This window comes from Equus przewalskii, chromosome 10 (assembly GCF_037783145.1).
Source record: "Equus przewalskii isolate Varuska chromosome 10, EquPr2, whole genome shotgun sequence".
Classification (NCBI taxonomy): domain Eukaryota; kingdom Metazoa; phylum Chordata; class Mammalia; order Perissodactyla; family Equidae; genus Equus; species Equus przewalskii.
The window spans coordinates 21,455,556-21,473,166 of NC_091840.1; the positions used below are offsets into that span (position 1 = coordinate 21,455,556).

Sequence of the window (17,611 nt, forward strand, 5' to 3'; positions counted from 1 at the left end):
TTAATATCCCACCCATATATCTTGCATCTCAGTGTGTTCGGGCCAATTTCCCCCTGCCGGGTCTGCACCTCTGTCTACGGGCTCTCTTCATGCAACGACCGAAAGTCCTGCTGCCTTTACATGCTAACTGAGGAAACATTCAACCAATGCTTCTAGAGAGTTGGTTTGTAAAGACTCCAGCTCCCTCATACGTCGTTCTTTTGATTCCCCTGAAACACGAGTTTTTATTTCCCTTAAATGCTTTGTATTTGCTTCACAAAACACAGGAGGTTGTTTTGTTCCCTTCGATGGTTCAGAGGTTATGAATTCCTCAAAGTCATACATGCCTATTGCATAGTTTCCCAATCCCCACCTTTCTCCTTACTTAATTTTCTTAACATTTTGATCAGGAGGACAAATTTTCTTATAGTTGGGGACCATAATATGTTTTGCAGGAATTAATTAATTCCTTTTTTACTCTGTCAATAAGTACTCTGGACAAGTAGCCCACACAAGAATTTGATTACATGATACTTGTGATGTATAATAAGGAATATATATATTTGGTCATCCTTCAGGGTTCCTGGCTCACAGCTCCCAAAACCCTTGGAATTTCTTAAATGCTGAGAGTGATAAAGGTCTTTTGTTATGTTAATGAGGCGACTTTTGGAAAGCACCTAAATATGGAGGGCTGTTTGCCAGTGGAGCCAACCATGTGATTAGAGCCTTGGAGCTTTTGGTCCCATCCTCAGGCCAACCTCTGGTGGGGGGAGAGGGTCGAGGTTCTGGAGATGGAGTTCTATCACCAGTGGTCAGTGATTTAATCCATCATGCCTGTGTAACGAAGCCTCCATAAAAAATCCAAAAGGATGGTGTTTAAGAGCTTCCAGGTTGGTGAACGTGTGGAGATGCGGGGAGAATGGTGTGCCTGGAGATGTCATGGAAGCTCCACATCCCTTCCCACATACTTCGCCCTACGCATCTCTTCTGTCTGGCTGTTCCTGAGTCACATTCTTTTATAATAAACTAGCGATCTAGCAAGCAGAATGTTTCCTGAGTTCTGTGAGCCGCTCTAGCAAGTTAATGGAACCCAAGGAAGGAGAGGGTCAAGGGAATCTGATTTATAGGCAGTTGCTCAGAAGTCTAGGTAACAACCTGGGCTTGTGACTGGTGTCTGAAGTCCAAGGAGAGGGGCGTGGGAACCTCCAATCTATAACTGGTTGGCCAGAAGCACAGGTAACTTAGGCTTGTGCCTGGCATCTGAAGTGGGAGCAGGGGACAGTCTTGTGGGACTGAGCCCAGAACTGAGTTGCATTGTAGGATACTCAGCCGGTGTCGCAGAGAATTGCTTGGTGTGGGGAAAACCCTCCACATGTTTGCTGACCAGGAGTGAAATTTTGTGAGTAGTAGAGGAGACGCACAGGGAAGAAAGACATAGTAGGGAAGAGCTGGATGTTCCCTAGACAGAGAGGAAAAGCTGAAGGTTTTTCCATGTGCAATACCAAAGGGCAAGTCTCTTTAGATGAGCTTCTATCTTGTGAGGACACACTAGAGGCTCAAAAATGTTTGATGTAGATGAATTACTGAAGGGCTGGAGGGTCCTTGAAGTGAGGAAGGCTCCCTGCCTTCACAGGAGCTCTGAGATGCAGCCCTGGGGCCCTCACATGTAGCCGCTGTTCCCTGAGGTCCAGGACACTGATTGGGAAGAACTCCGGACACAGATGTTATCTGCACGTACAAGAGAATAGTCTTTCTTTGTCAAAGAAGAAACCCACGTGAACGTCTTCCTAGTGCTCAGTCTCAGGGCTTTTTCCTACTTGTAAGTACCATTGAGCAGGAGTGGCTCTAGTCTTGGGTTTGAGTCTGTCCATATCAGCACCATAACATTCCACAATGATTTTTCTCATATGAAAAACGGAGATCATTTGTGGGGGATTGTATGAGGTTCAGAATGGACAGTGCATGTGCTATGCAAAATGTGGATAAATCTGTACATCAGAAATGCTGCACTATTAAACAAAACACAATATAGGATGAATATTGGTACAGGATTTATTAAGAAATATAGGGAAGACTCCATGCATCCAGGGAGACAAGTCAAAGTGATCATGAAAAGAAGAGAGCAGGGTACAAGAAACATGAGTATATTGAAAAGGAAAACATGATTGTGAAGCTTAATCAACAGCTCCAGAAATCTACGTAAAAGTGAGGAGGATTTCTTTTTCTAAGTTACTCAGAGGTAGAGGGTGAAGATGCTGACTTCAGAGTTAAAGGAGAGATCATGACTCCGGATGGAGGATGCATGAAGCTGGCACGTGATCCACAGACACAAGGAGGAGGAGAATTGGGGGAAGTCCTCTGCACTGCATCGAGCTTGTTCACAAGCTTTTCAACAGGCAGATGAGTAACAAAAGTTTAGTGATAGCATGCTGGCTTTTAGCAATGTCTGGAAGTGAATTTGTTGTAGGAACGGCAAGGTGAGAAAAAGATTGGTTTGTGCAGACGGTGGTTCTTTGGTCGGGTGATCAGCAGCAGGAAGGCCGGCAGCAGCTGGACTCACAGCAGGCTGGGCCGCAGCAAGGCTGGCAACAGCTGGATCCGCAGCTCTGGGCTTGGCAACAAGGCAGGCAGACGCAGGTGGGGTGGTAGCAGGTTCTCTGGCAGTACACGGGTCCAGAGCAAGCTGGCTGGCAGCAGGTGGTCTGACAGCAAGCTGGGGGGCAGCTAGGCTGGCAGCAGCTGGACTGACTGCAGGTTTGTCCACAGCAGCTGGACTCAGAGCAGGTGGGCTGGCAGCAGGGAGCGGGGCAGCAGGAAAGGCGGCAGCTGGTCACACAGGTTGGTTGGTAGCAGGTGGTCCTAGAGCAGGTGGTTTGACAGCAAGTCTGGGGACAGCAGGGCTGGCAGCAGCTGGACTCACTGCAGGTTTGTCCACAGCAGCTGGGCTCAGAGCAGGTGGGCTGGCAGCAGGGAGCGCTGCCGCAGGAAGGGCGGCAGCTGGTCACACAAGCTGGTTGGTAGCAGGTGGTCCTGCAGCAGGTGACTTGACAGCGAGTTTGGGGGCAGCAAGGCTGGCAGCAGCTGGACTCACAACAGCTGGACCCACTGCGGGTGGGCTGGCAGCAGGTGGTCCTGCAGCAGGTAGGCTGACAGCAAGGGGAGCAGCAGGAGTGGGTCATGGTGTCAGAGGTGGAGGGTGAGCTTCTGTTCAGAGGTGAGTTTTCAAGAATCTGATGACTCCTTCTGTTCTGGGGCTTTTATACACTGACACCCAAAGTTGGCACCAATGAGCAGGACTCATATTGTTGTTTACCTTTTTTTACATTGTCACTGGAGGAGTTGTCCTGGAGGAAGTTGTTCCCTAAATGTTATGAATCTTTATAAAGTAAGTGTTTAACCTATTTTCTAATTGAGAATAACTCATTGAAACTTTATTCGGATCCAAGGAAGGTAGTCGCATCATCAGCATCGTTCCTGCTTCCATCACAGTCTGGTCATGTGATCTATTTCCCACTGACTTGGGGAGGTTCAGATCAGTTGTCCTTCCCTAGCTTTCTTCCTTGGGTTTTATGCAGATTGGGAAGTGTCCCTGGGGAGGGACGTGATGCTAATATGTGCACACGGAAGAACTGAGTCCATGCTGGGTCTCAGTCAGTTGACCCAGAAAGCCTGAATCAAGACAACCACAGGCATTTCTCTCTGTAGCACCCTACCCACCTGTGTATCCCAGTGCTATCGAAGACACTTGGGTGGAGGATGTTGGCACAATCTCTTCCACAAGACAAAGCAAATGAACAAATGGGACTACATCAAACTAAAAACTTCTGCACAGCAAAGGAAACCATCAACAAAACAAAAAGACAACCTAACAATTGGGAGAAGATATTTGCAAACCACATATCAGATAAGGGGTTAACAGCCAAAATATACGAAGAACTCATACAGCTCAACTACAAAGAAGCCAGCAATCCAATTATAAAATGGGCCAAAGATCTGAACAGAGATTTCTCCAAAGAAGATAGACAGATGGCCAACAGGCACATGAAAAGATGCTCAACATCGTTAGCTATCAGGGAAATGCAAATCAAAACTACAATGAGGTATCACCTCACTCCGGTCAGAATGGCTATAATTAACAAGACAGGAAGCAACAAATGTTGGAGAGGGTGTGGAGAGAAGGGAACCCTTGTTCACTGCTGGTGGCAGTGCAAACTGGTGCAGCTACTATGGAAAGCAGTATGGAGTTTCCTCAGAAAATTAAGGATAGATCTACCATATGATCCAGCTATTTCACTGCTGGGTATTTATCCAAAGAACTTGAAAACACAAAGGCATAAAGATACTTGCACCCCTATGTTCATTGCAGCATTATAGACAATAGCCAAGACTTGGAAGCAACCTAGGTGCCCATCAAGGGACGAATGGATAAAGAAGATGTGGTATTTATACACGATGGACTATTACTCAGCCATAAGAAATGATGAAATCTGGCCATTTGTGACAACATGGATGGACCTTGAGGGTATTATGCTGAGTGAAATAAGTCAGAGGGAGAAAGTCAAATACCATATGATCTCACTCATAAGCAGAAGATAAAGACGACAAAAAAAAAAACACATAGCATTGGAGATTGGACTGGTGGTTACCATTGGGGAAGGGGGAGGGGGGAGGGCAAAAGGGGTGATTAGGGTCACATGTGAGGGGATGCACTATAATTAGTGTTCGGGTGGTGAACATGATGTAATGTATCCAGAATTTGAAATATGATGTACATCCGAAAAAAATAAAAAGTAAAAGAAAAAAAAGACAAAGCAGAACCAAAGGAGGTGGGTAGATATTCCCTTTCATAATGTCTAAAAGAATTTAAGACACTATGATTTCTTCCTTGAATATGTTTTCATTGATAAATTACACTGGTGGAAACCTTTAGCGTCTGTAGGGGTGTGTGTGTGTGTATGTGTGGGAGAAGGGTAGGGTAAGTGAAAGGAGGAGATTAGCATTTATAATCATTGATTAAATTTCTTGAATTCATGTAAGAATCTTTAGATTTGCTGCTTCTCATGTCAGTTCTGGTAAGTTCTTTCTTAGGAATTTGCCCTTTTTATGGAAGATTTAAAATTTTGACAGAAAGTTGTTATATTTCATTATACTTTTAATACTTCAGAATCTGTAGTCACGTCCCCTTTTCATTTGTGGTATTATTTACAGATCCTACTCTCTATTTTTCTTGAATGATGTTGCCATGGCTTACTAATTTTCTTGCTTTTTCATAGAACCAAGTCTGTTCGAAAGAAACGCAGAAGTGTGAGAGACTGGTGGAGATGTCTCAACAGAAGGGAAACTATACATCCAGAATATAAATCATTCACTTAAAGCTGTAGATTTTTGCTACAACATCCTGCCAAAGCAGTTGTCCAGTCTCCTTCAGTGACTGTCAATTTGTACCCTGCAGTAGCCTATTCTATGTAGGTATATTAAAGAGTATTTCCTTACATATAAGTACATTTCATTGCTTTCTCTGGTGTTCACTTGTGATTATATTGTCCAAACGGCATTATTGAAAGTTCCTGTCCTCATTAGCCATCTTCCTTCCCAGTTCTCATTTATAGGAAATGTCATCCATCTTCCTCCAAACTTAGGTCCTCGTCTTCCCATGGTGTGGGATCGACTTCTGCTCCTGCAGAGCATGTCTCTCCCTGGCTGTGGTGAACTTTAGCATGGTCAATTTCTTCAAGTTCCTTTCCACTGACTTTGCCAGGGAACTCTTCTTTCTTGTTATAGTCAAGTTCAGAATGCTTTCCTAAATGTTTAAGATCTTCCTAGATGCTATTTTAATAGAATGAAATATCTGGTGTTTTCATTCCTGTTGCCTCTCATTTCTGTTTGTATCATTTTATGAGCTTCTCTGGGAGCACAGCATCCATTTTCTGCAGTAACCTCTATCAATCACAGCTTTTCTATCTGTCTCTATTTTCATTTTCATTCATTTGTTCTCCACTGTGGATGCAACAGGCAATAGTACACGGGACTTGGGAATTCGTCTGATTTTTGAGTTTTCCCCTCCATGTTCTTCCACTCACGGGCAAGTTACTTAATATAGTCAAGCCTTTTTCCTAGTTGATTTCTTTTATACATTTTTGTCTTCCTTCTGTTATTTTATACCGGCTGTTTTATGCAGTTATTGGATCTATGTTGTTAATCTGGAAGATTTTTCTCCATTATTTTTCCTCTCTTCAGTATCGGACCATAAGCACAAACCTGGCTTATCTTTTTCATTCTCAGAGGAGTATAGTTTCTCTCTAAGCTCGTCCTTGGCAAATCTAACAAGGGCCAGGGTCCTGGTCATTTCGTTTCCCTGCCTATCCCCTGCTTGAGCACAGTGACTGGTGCACAGTAGGTGCACAACACCTAGCCGTTGAAGGAAAAAGTCCTTTTGAATCTACAGATTATAAACTTCTTACTTCTTATTTTTTTTAAAGGTGTGCTTTTGGTGAGGAAGATTGGCCGTGAGCTAGCATCCGTTGTCAACCTTCCTTTTTTTTTTTTTTTTTTTTCCCTCCAAAGCCCCAGTACGTAGATATACATCTTAGTTGTGAGACCTTCTAGTTTTTCTATGTGGGGCGCCACAGCATGGCTTGATGGGCGGTGCATAGGCACACACACAGGATCCACACCAACCAACCCCGGGCCACCGAAGTGGAGCATGAGAACCCAACCAGTATGCCACTGGCCCAGCCCCTCTTACTTCTCAGTTTTCGTCTCCAAACCCCAATTGTTGATAACAAAATGAGATAAACGGGATAACGCTGAGTGTTTCATTTTCATGTGCAAGACTTTGTTGATCACAGAGTGACCTCTTTGATCGCTTCTGGTGCATCCTAAATGAAAGTGCAGTGGAAACAGACTGGGTTTTGGAAGCCAATCAAGCTGTTTACAAGCTGTGCAGGTGTGCGTTGGTGCACATTATGTTACCTCCTAGAGCTGCATCCACTCTGCTTTAACATGGATTCAGGAAGATCTCCCTTGCAGGCTTGTTTGAGAATTAGACACTACATGCATAGCATAGAACTCCATCTACTAGGTGCTCAGCAAATATTAATAAATCATTTCAGGGACTCCTCCGTTGTGAGGCACCAGGAGTGCTCACAGGAGCAAGTCGGATTACTTGGCAGGCTCTTCAGAGACCCGCGCCACAGACCAGGAAGACGGCTTGTCTCCTCACCTCTGTCAGCCTGACCAAGCGTTGCCTGGTCCTGAAATCCTATTTTCTCTTTGAGGAAGCAACAGCCCTCTAAAGTACAAGTGCCTACGTGTGCTCTCCAGCATTCAGGTCTTTGAAATATCTGCTTCCACCTCTTTTACTGTCACTTTCACATCTATCACGGATTCTGGTGGTGTTCAGCTCCTGCTCATTTCTCATTCTTCATATTCCTCTACTTGTGCATAGAAAAGTGCCCAGCATGTCACGGATTAAGATTTCCCCTGCTAAAGAAGTCAGAGCCAGGAAAAGTGTATGTCTTCCCAGTGCTAGGTTATTCCTACTTGCATATGTAAGTTAAGGTCCCCCTGAGACAAAATGAGAACACCTACGTACTGGACCAGACACTACGCATGTTATCCTTTTCATCTATAGGCTGCCAAAGATGCTCTTGGCTCTGACGACCTTGTGAGGTTATCGTGAGATTAGGCAGAAGTGATAGAAGTGAAATGTATGCTGAATGCAACCTCTTATAAAGGAAACGCTGTAGAAACATAAAAAAATGCAGGAAAGATGCAAGGTAGAGTAGGTTTTATTAGGAAATAAACAGGGAAGCCTCCATGTAACCAGGAGGACAATCACTGAAGAGAGTCAAGGAAAAAATCTATGGGGTTCTGGTTGTTGGCTTGTTTTTTAGGTTTCCTACAGAAAAAGGGTGAAAAATCACTTTTTCATGAGAGCATGACTCGAAGCCAAGCACAGAGAAAGCAGACCAGGACCTGGAACACTGGCCGACAAGTCAGGAGAAGAAGATCAGAGTGAACAGGACTGCCCTCCATCAAGCAGGCTCTCAAGACCCTTCACAAGAAGACGACCAACAGCTAGTTCAATGATGGCAAAGCCTGGAGGGTGATTTTGTTGCAGGACCTGAGCTGGTTGATGGAAGTTGGAATGTGACGGGTGTGGTTGGTCTTCAGCAAGAGGATCAGCAGCAAGAGGGCCGGCAGCAGCTGGACTCACAGCAGGCTGGGCGGCAGCAAGGCTGGCAGCAGCTGGATCCGCAGCTCTGGGCTTGGCAACAAGGCAGGCAGACGCAGGTGGGGTGGTAGCAGGTTCTCCGGCAGTACACGGGTCCAGAGCAAGCTGGCTGGCAGCAGGTGGTCTGACAGCAAGCTGGGGGGCAGCAAGGTTGGCAGCAGCTGGACTGACTGCAGGTTTGTCCACAGCAGCTGGACTCAGAGCAGGTGGGCTGGCAGCAGGGAGCGGGGCAGCAGGAAAGGCGGCAGCTGGTCACACAGGTTGGTTGGTAGCAGGTGGTCCTAGAGCAGGTGGTTTGACAGCGGGTCTGGGGGCAGCAGGGCTGGCAGCAGCTGGACTCACTGCAGGTTTGTCCACAGCAGCTGGGCTCAGAGCAGGTGGGCTGGCAGCAGGGAGTGCTGCAGCAGGAAGGGCGGCAGCAGCTGGTCACACAAGCTGGTTGGTAGCAGGTGGTCCTGCAGCAGGTGACTTGACAGCGAGTTTGGGGGCAGCAAGGCTGGCAGCAGCTGGACCCACAACAGCTGGACTCTCTGCAGGTGGGCTGGCAGCAAGGGGAGCAGCAGGAATGAGTCATGGTGTCAGGAGTGGAGAGTGGGCTCCCGTGCAGAGATGGGTTCCTTAGAATCTGATGATGACTTCTTCTTCTGGGGCTTTTATACTCTGACCCCCAAAGTTTGAACCAATGAGCAGCACTTTTCCTTGTTCTTATTTATGTTCTTTTCCATGGCACATGGGGAAAAGGCCCAGGAGGAAGCTGTTCCTTAAGTATCACAAATCTTCTGAAAATTGTGCTTTAAGCAGTTAATTGTGGATAATTCATTGGGAATATTTCCAAAAATCATCAACATCAGTTCCGCCTGAAGAATCCCGTGGTCATGTGATCGTTCCTGTTGGACTGGGGGTCAGAGCAGTTGTTCCTCCCAAGCTTTGTACCTTTGGCTTTACATAGATTGAGAAGTGTCACTGGGGAGGGGCATGATGCTGGTACACTCATAGCGATGATTTGAATCCATTCCTGGACTCAAGTCTGTTCCCCCAGAAAATACTACAAGTTATTCAAACTGTAATGGGCATCTCTATCCGTGGCAGCCATTGCATATATGTATCCCATTTTTATCAAAGAGTACTTGGGTACAGTGTAGTTGGCATCATTTTTTTTCATATGCAAACCAGCACCAAAGCAGGAGGATGGGGGCAGAATCAGGACACTGAGATTCAGAAAGCATTAGTCAACTTATATCCTAACCCTGTTTACCAGCAGGCTCAGTAACTTCAGGTGGGATACTGAAACCTGCACATCGTCTGATTTCATAAAATGAGGTCATTACATGCCATGGGATAACACCTGATGTGTTCATTTCTTAGAAAATTAAAGTATAATGTACTTTCAGAGAAGTGCATGAGTTATTAAGGTACAGCTTGACTGACTGTGACAGACAGAATAAATAGTGTCACTATCATTTATGAAGCTGATAGAACTCAGTGTGCCCTCTACTAACTGCCCTCACGCTTTTTGCTAATTACTGTCTTTTCCCTCCTCCCCAAGATCACTAGCATATTGACTTAGAACACCATAGAGTAGTTTTACCGGTTTTGAACTTCATATAAAATGAAATTATATACCAGGTATTTTTTTGTTTAGCTCCTTTGCTCCAAATGATATCTGTGAGGTTTATTGATCTTGGACTGTGTACACGATGGTGGCCCTATAAGATCAGTAGGACCCTATAGCCCAGGTGTGTAGTAGGCTATACCATCTAGGTTTGCGTAAGTGCACTCTGTGTTGTTGACACAATAACAAAATCATCTAACGACGCATTTCTCAGAAGCTTTCTTGGTTGTTAGGTGACACATGGCTGTATAGTCATATGCTGTATCTTAGATCCCCGGAACTTATTCATCTTATAACTGAAGGCTTGTACCCTTTGACTAGCATCTCCTCATTTCCCCCACTTGCCTGGCCCCGGTAGCCATCATTCTCCTCTCTGTTTCTATGACTTCAACATAAAATTTTTTTTTTTTAGATTCCACATATGAATGAGATCATATAGTGTTTGTCTTTCTCTGTCTGGCTGATTTCACCTAGCATAATGTTCTCTAGGTTCATCCATGGTGTCACAAATGGCAAGATTTCCTTCTTTCTCATGGCTGAATAATATTCCATTGTGTGTGTATATAGATCCACATCTTCTTTATCTGCTCACCTGTCGAGGGACATTCAGGTTGTTTGGATGAATCGTAAATAATGCTGCATGAACATGCGCGTGCACATATCTCTTCAAGACACTGATTTCACTTCCTTTGGACATACACTCAGAAGTGGGATTGCTGGATCATACGGTCATTCTATTTTACTAGTTTTTAATTTTTTGAAGAACTGCCATGCTGTTTTCCCTAGTAGCGTTACCACTTTCTATTCCTACCAACAGCACACCAAGATTCCATTTTTTCCACATCCTCATCAGCATTTACTATCTCTTGTTTTTTGGATAAAAGCCATCCTCACAGGTGTGCGCTGATACCTCACTGTGATTTGGATTTGCATATTCCTGAAAATTAGTGATGTTGAACACCTTTTCATGTACCTTTTGGCCGTCTGTATATCTTCTTTGAAAAAATGTCTATCTGGACTTTTGCCCATTTATGCCATGTTTGAGCCGCTGCGACAGCATGGCCACTGACAGACGAGTGGTAGAGGTCTGCGCCCAGGAATTGAACCCGGGCCACCACAGCAGAGCACACTGAACTTAATCGGTGGGTCACGGGGGCTGGCCCAAGTTCTTAACTTTAATGCAATACAACTCATCAATCCTTTTGCTTTCTGTGTCTTGTTTAACAAATTCGTGACGATTCTAAGGTCATGTAGCTATTATCCTCTGTTATACCCTAGAAATGTTATTGCCTTACTATTTATATTTGTGCGTACAGTATCCCCGGAATTGATTTGTATCTGGTGAGATAAGGATCAAGTTTCACTTTTTCGCCCTAGGTGGATATCCGGTCATCCCAGCACAATTAATCAAAAAGGCCAGCCTTTCCTGCATTGACCTGCGGTGCCAGCTTTGCTGGAAATTAATGATCATAGCTGACTGGCTCTCTTTCTGGCCTCTCTATTCTGGGTCAACTAAACTCATGAGGGGAAAGAGGCATCAAAAACCAACCTCATCTCCTTTAATGTCTTTCTCAGTTCTTTCTCCACAATTCCTTAGGTTTTGGTAGCACTGCGATTACTTTGAAAAGATCAGAAATTTTTAAAAAGATTTCGGAGTTATCAATTGGATCACTGTAGCCAACCATCTAGTACTCTATCCTCTGGTATTTAACTTTGCTCTATCGAGCAGCTGAGAGAGAAGACTGCTAACGAGGGAGAAAGCAGAGGACTGAAAGGAAAGCACCTTGACAAAGTAAAGCCAAACCCTTTTTTTTTTCAAGCACCTCCGTTCAATTCTGAACCCTAAATCATTTCACAAGCCTTGGACCAAACCGAAGCGCGTGTCGGGAGTGGTATGAGGCTGGTGAGTCTTGTCACACAACTTGTGCAAGTTCACTTATTCATTTATTTATTTAACAAATATTTATTGAGAGACCATAATGTGCCAAGAATTGTCTAAAATGAGGCATAACAAAAAACAACAAAACCCTGAAATAGTATGCAGGAATAAGTTACATTTCTCTCAAGACTAAACTGCAGCAATTAAGAGCATAGGCTTGAGAAGCTGACAAGGATCCATATCCTAGTTCTGTCGCTGCTAACCTTGTGATTTTAACAATTCTATTTTCCCCAATATATAACAAGACAATTTTATCCAATCAAATGGGTGTAAGGTAACTCACTGTGGTCTTGATTTGCATTTTCCTGGTTACTAATCAGGTTGAACATTATTTCTTCAGGTATTTATTTGCCAAATATGTTTACCTCAATATGAAATTTTAGTTGGTTGGATTTTTTTAACTCATATTTAATTGGGTTTCATGCTCTTTCTAAACAACTGATCTGTATGAATTTTCTCCCTTTGATATCAATCCTTTGTTGGTATATGTATCATTAAAATCATCTCCAAGTTTGCAATTTCTTTTCTTTTTTATTAACATGTCTTTTCCTGAATGCTAGTTCTGTATTTTAGCATTATCAAATTTGGCAATTTTTTCGGTTAGAACTAATTTTCTTGGTCATCAAGTCTTTCCCTACCTACAAGTTTAAACATATTCATCTGCATTTTCTTCCAAGAGTTTGAAAGATTTTTATTGAACTTTAAATCCTTAATCCACCCAGATTTAATTTTTGTATATGATGTCTAGTAGGGTCCAATTTCATCATTTCTAGCTCAATTTATTGAACATTCTCTGTGAATCCATCAATATACGACTTTTTTCATTTACAACATTATTTAAATTTCTTTTCTTTTTTCCTGATCAGTATCATGAGAGTTTTATCCTCTTTTTTTAAAAAAAGATTTCCCAAGGCATAAAGTTTTGCTTTTGTTGATCATATTTATTTTATATTTATTTTCTACTTCACTAATTTCCATTCTCACTTATATCTTTCCTTCTAAGAAAGATCTTATATCTTTCCTTCTAATTTTTTCTTAATTCATGTTCTTTCTCTAACTCCTCAGGATAAATGCCATGTTCACTAATTTTGCATTATTTTTCTGGCATAAGTATTTAAGGACTGTAAGTTTCCCTCAAAATACCACTTTTAAGGTATTTCACAAATTTTGACATGTAGTGTTTTCATTATCATTTAGTTTCTTAGATATTTTAATTTCCACTATAAAATCCTCCATTTTGGTATTCCAGGTCAGTAATGTTTTTCCTCAGCCCTATCCAGTCTATGATTTATTCTTAGTTACACCAAATATTTCATTTCGTTCTTTTTAGTGACTTTTAAAATCTTTTCAAGAAAAGAAGAGTTAAATAACATTTCAATTTTATATCACAGAAGAAAAATGAGGTTTGGAAATTCGGCCAACCATTTAATTACCATCAGCTTCACTATATCCGTGAAGATAAGGTGTCAGAAGGAGATAAGCAGTTTCTGAAATGAAAAACCTAACTTTTAGATGCATAACGTTAATTTTAGGTTCCTGTGATTCATGCTTGAGAGATTTTGCAGATTTCAACTCTGAAGCATTTTTACAAATTACAGAGATATGTTAGGAACTTGTCATCAATTTGCAAAATACTCCAATAGCCTGAGCTGAGCTGTGAGAAGATACCAACACAGCAAATGAAGAACATGGACCTCTCCGTAAACAGTCTCAGAATCTCAATATTCTAATTTCTGTAATTTCAAAGTGTTCTTCATGTGTCTGGAAATTTTTTTTTTTTGAGGAAGAGTAGCCCTGAGCTAACTGCTGCCAATCCTCCTCTTTTTTGCTGAGGAAGACTGGCCCTGAGCTAACATCCATGCCCATCTTCCTCTACTTTATATGTGGGACGCCTACCACAGTGTGACTTGCCAAGCAGTGCCGTGTCTGCACCCGGGATCTGAACCGGGGAACCCCGGGCGTCCAAAGCGGAACGTGTGCACTTAACTGCTGCACCACCGGGCAGGCCCCTGGAAATATTCTTATACGTGTTCATTTTAGTAGGAATAAGCATACTTTTCCCTTTTTTCCTTAATTTCCTCCCACAATTCCCAAATACTTAGCTCTGGACATGTCAAAGTTCTTATTGTAGGCAGAATAATGGCCCCTTAAAGATGTCCGTGTCTTAGTCCCAGGAACCTGTGAAGACGTTACCTTAAATGGCCAAATGGCCTTCGCAGATGTGATTAAGAACCTTGAGAGAGGTAGGTTATCCCGGTTTATCTGGATGAGCTCAATGTAATCATAAGGGTCCTTATAAGGAAAAGAGGGAGACAGGGGAGTCAGCGATGTGATGACAAGCAGAATTTGGAGAGGTGTGGGGCCATGAGCCAAGGAATGTGGCAGCCTCTGGAAGCTGGCTAAAGCAAGGAAACGGACTCTCCGGGGGGAATGCAGCCCTCCTAACACCTTGATTTTAGCCCAGTGAGACTCATTTTGGACTTCTGAGCTCCAGAGCTGTAAGATAATAAATTTGTGTTGTTTTCAGCCACTAAGTTTGTGATAATTGGTTACGGCAGCAATAGGAAATTAATACTTCCTTTCAATTTTTTTTGCCTGAATTTGAGATTAATGTGACTTCCCATAATGACCTTTCTAAGGGCTCTCTTATGCTCCTTGAGGTAAACTGTCTTTGTTCTTGCAGCTTTTGGGCTGAGAGTCCAATATCCCTCCTCTTTTAAAACACATACAAAAAAATCTAAGAATGATGTTTCTGGAATCTGTGTTGTAGATAAAATTCCAAGGAGCTATTCTTTTGAAAAAAACTGAGCTTTCTCTACTTTGCAAAGAGTTGAACAAGATAAGACCAATCATCCCAAATTATACCAAGTGTTTCTCACAAGGTTATTATGTTTTATCAGAATTTTTCTCTTAGGCATTGCTTTACATTCAACGCAAATTACAGAAGGAAGTGACCTGCTCAACTCACTGATGGAAACTGATGAAAAACAAAGTGGGTCACACATAACAAGCTTGGTGATGTCAGATTGTCACCTGATGGACAAAATCAGTAAGGGTCAATGCAACTTTCTGAAGAAAGATCTACGTCACTAAATATTATATTTAGTTTTTGGAGATAAGATATATAGGATGGACAATTGAGTCACCCAAAGTATAATTAGAACATCATAAATGGCTAATATATATTAGAGCATAAATTAACCAAACTAAAACATAAAATTTGACTATGGATTTTCACGAGGCAATGGCATAAGTACTTTACCAAGCTGCCCCATGCCATTCAGCTGTAGCATGAGGTATCTGTGGTTCGGGTGTAGAAGTGGACATCTGACAGCACGGCGTCCTTTTGAAGGTGACCTCCTTTGTGGCTAGGGTGGGACCCAGCTGTACCATGGTCTGGGCTTGACATTAATCCTGGGACAGGAGTACTCACTGAGGAGCCCCAGCTTGGAGTCTCACCCTATCCTCTCACCAGGGGTCTCAGGCAGCCACGATTGAAGACATTTTTAAGAAGCATATGCAGCTTTTCAATGGGGAAAGCCAGCAAAAAAAGACCAACTCTCGGAGTAAGAAAAACCAGCAAAGTAAATGCTCATAGTGTTTAGCCGGATGCTGCACTGGACGATTCATTGTGTTCTGAGCCTTTCATTTCCACTGGCAGGATCTACCGCAAACTGTATGCATTCGATGCCATTAAATATTAGTCCCTTGAGTTCCCTGTTCCGCTATCTTAAACAGAGAATGAACTTCTGGGTTTTCATTTGTCTCTCGATGCAGGTCTGCCTTATGAAAACTCAAGTTCTTGTTACAGCGGGATTGTTGGAAGTCTCTTCGGAGAAACCGTAGAGTTTGTATCTGGGAAGATCACACATCTGCTGCACCTCTGCCCTGTCAGGTCCACTGAAGGACTTCCGCAATGAGAAGGCCCAGTCATTGACTTATTTTTTTCTTCTTTCCAGTAGCAGTACCAGGCCTTGCATCACCAAAAGCTTGAGTTCCCTGTTATTGTTCATTTTCTTTCTCAGGAGATCTGGTGTTCCCTTTTTTGGCACCACCCTCATACCTACGTGGCTCCTAGTGGTGCATACTCCTTTCTCTGTTTCTTCCTCCTCACATTCTCATTTACCCCGGAAACTCAGGCTCCTATTTCCTTCTGCTGATTGGTCTTTATCTCCCCAAAATCAGGGAGCTGTTTTGCTCCCTCAGGTGATCCAGAGATTGTAAATGGATCCAAGGCTGAGATGCGCACTGCACTGCTACCCTCATCCCCATGTGTCATTGCCTAACTTACTTAATAATGTTCTGACCTAGGAACAGATTTTCTCAAAGTTTGGGTGCAAATGAAATTTGGCAGTGTTTCACAGGATGCGACTTAATCCCATATCGCTATTTCTGTAGGTTCCCAGAAGAATGAGGACATACAAGAATGCTATTTCCATGACATCAACAAACAAGTGTTTCTAGATGAACCTCTCACACCGAAGTCCCAGGACAGTCTGGGAACACAACAGATATTCAAAAGTTTTGAAAGGAAAGGATTTACACTAGTGGCCGAGCAGAGATTGAGACAATAAAAGGTTCACATAATTTACTGGGGCCCTTAAAACCAGCTGCTGCTTTTAAAATGTGCCTGCTGGCCCCAAGGCTGTGGAGAATGGATTTGGGAAGAGCTTTGCTAACAGAAAGTGATCTGCAAATGCAAGGGATTGGTGTTTTTGTTGCCAGAGAACAACTTAGAGTGCACGTCTTCCCAGTGCTCCGTCCCCAGTGTTATCTTCTTGTAGCAAGCTGTAAATGTGACTGCACCACAGCTGGAATCAGAAAACCCTTAGCTATATGGCATTATGCAGGTCACTTTGCTTGTCTTGATTCTGCCCACCTTTGGGGCTGTTATATGACTTAGATGAGGTAACTTGTGAAATGCAAAGCAATCACAGAAACAAAACATAATATAGGAGGCAACATAGCACAGGCTTTATTAGGAAAGAAATAGTCAGTGCTCCCTTCAGGTGGGAAGATGATACAAAGTTATCAGGAAAGAATCATGGAAGGAGTAGCAAAAATACGTTGAAGCAAAATGACTGAGATGCATCATTGCAAAGACCTGATAAAACAGTGATGAGCATTTTCTTTTTCTAACCCCCTTAGAGTAAGAGAGCAGTAATCACTTTGTGAAGGCTGAGACCATGACTCCTGGTCAAGAGCAGGTGAAGCTGACCAGCAGCTGGCTCACGGGAGAAGAAAGTCAGTGAAGAAGATTGCCCTTGCTGAGCAAAATCACGAATCTGTTAACAAGATGATCAACAGTCTGGTGACAGTGTGTGTGTTATCAGCAGAGAAAGGGAAGGGAGGATGCCACAGAAGTGCGTGTCTGGCAAGTCTGAGGATAGAAGGTTATTCCATGTAGGTAACAGGCCTGTGGTAAGTGGGTCAGCAGCAGGAAGGCTGGCAGCAGCTGGACCCACTGCAGGTTTGGCCACAGTAGGTGGGCTGGCAGCAGGTGGTCCTGCAGCAGGCACCTGGCAGCAAGGGCAGCAGCAAAAGTGGGTCATGGTGTCAGGGGTGGAAGGGGGGCTTCTGAGCAGAGATAAATTTCTCGGAGCCTGGTATTTCCTTCTCTACCATACCTTTTATACATGGTACTCCAAAATTTGGACCAATGAGCGGAACTTATTATTACCGTTTACGCTAATTCCTCTAGTCCACGAGGAGATGCTCAAGGAGGAAGTTGTTCCTTCAGTGCTATGAATTTTTGGTGGGTAATTGATTTGTTTGCTTTTCTAATTGATACATAACCAGTAGAACTATTTTCCTGAAATGAGAAATGCAGTCACCATTGCCCAGA

The 17,611-nt window shown here is 43.2% G+C and overlaps 2 protein-coding genes across 2 annotated transcripts; both read right to left on the bottom strand.

Moving 5' to 3' along the window:
- Nucleotides 1-2,013: 2,013 nt before the first annotated feature.
- LOC139073887 (keratin-associated protein 9-6-like) lies at nt 2,014-3,500 on the bottom strand. The gene has a single exon (XM_070560462.1). The coding sequence runs from the start codon at nt 3,156-3,158 to the stop codon at nt 2,505-2,507; it is 654 nt and encodes a 217-aa protein (XP_070416563.1). The 5' UTR covers nt 3,159-3,500; the 3' UTR covers nt 2,014-2,504.
- A 4,251-nt stretch (nt 3,501-7,751) lies between these two features.
- On the bottom strand, nt 7,752-17,333 carry LOC103542107 (keratin-associated protein 9-6). Its single transcript, XM_070561227.1, is given in 3 exon segments — nt 7,752-8,919; nt 17,228-17,285; nt 17,288-17,333. Coding segments are annotated over 3 exon segments (846 nt in total). The 5' UTR covers nt 17,319-17,333; the 3' UTR covers nt 7,752-8,162.
- Between the last annotated feature and the right edge of the window lie 278 nt (nt 17,334-17,611).

What these genes read in the sequence shown, in the direction of transcription:
- LOC139073887 (XM_070560462.1), bottom strand. Translation starts at nt 3,158, where the DNA reads ATGACCCACTCCTGCTGCTCCCCTTGCTGTCAGCCTACCTGCTGCAGG.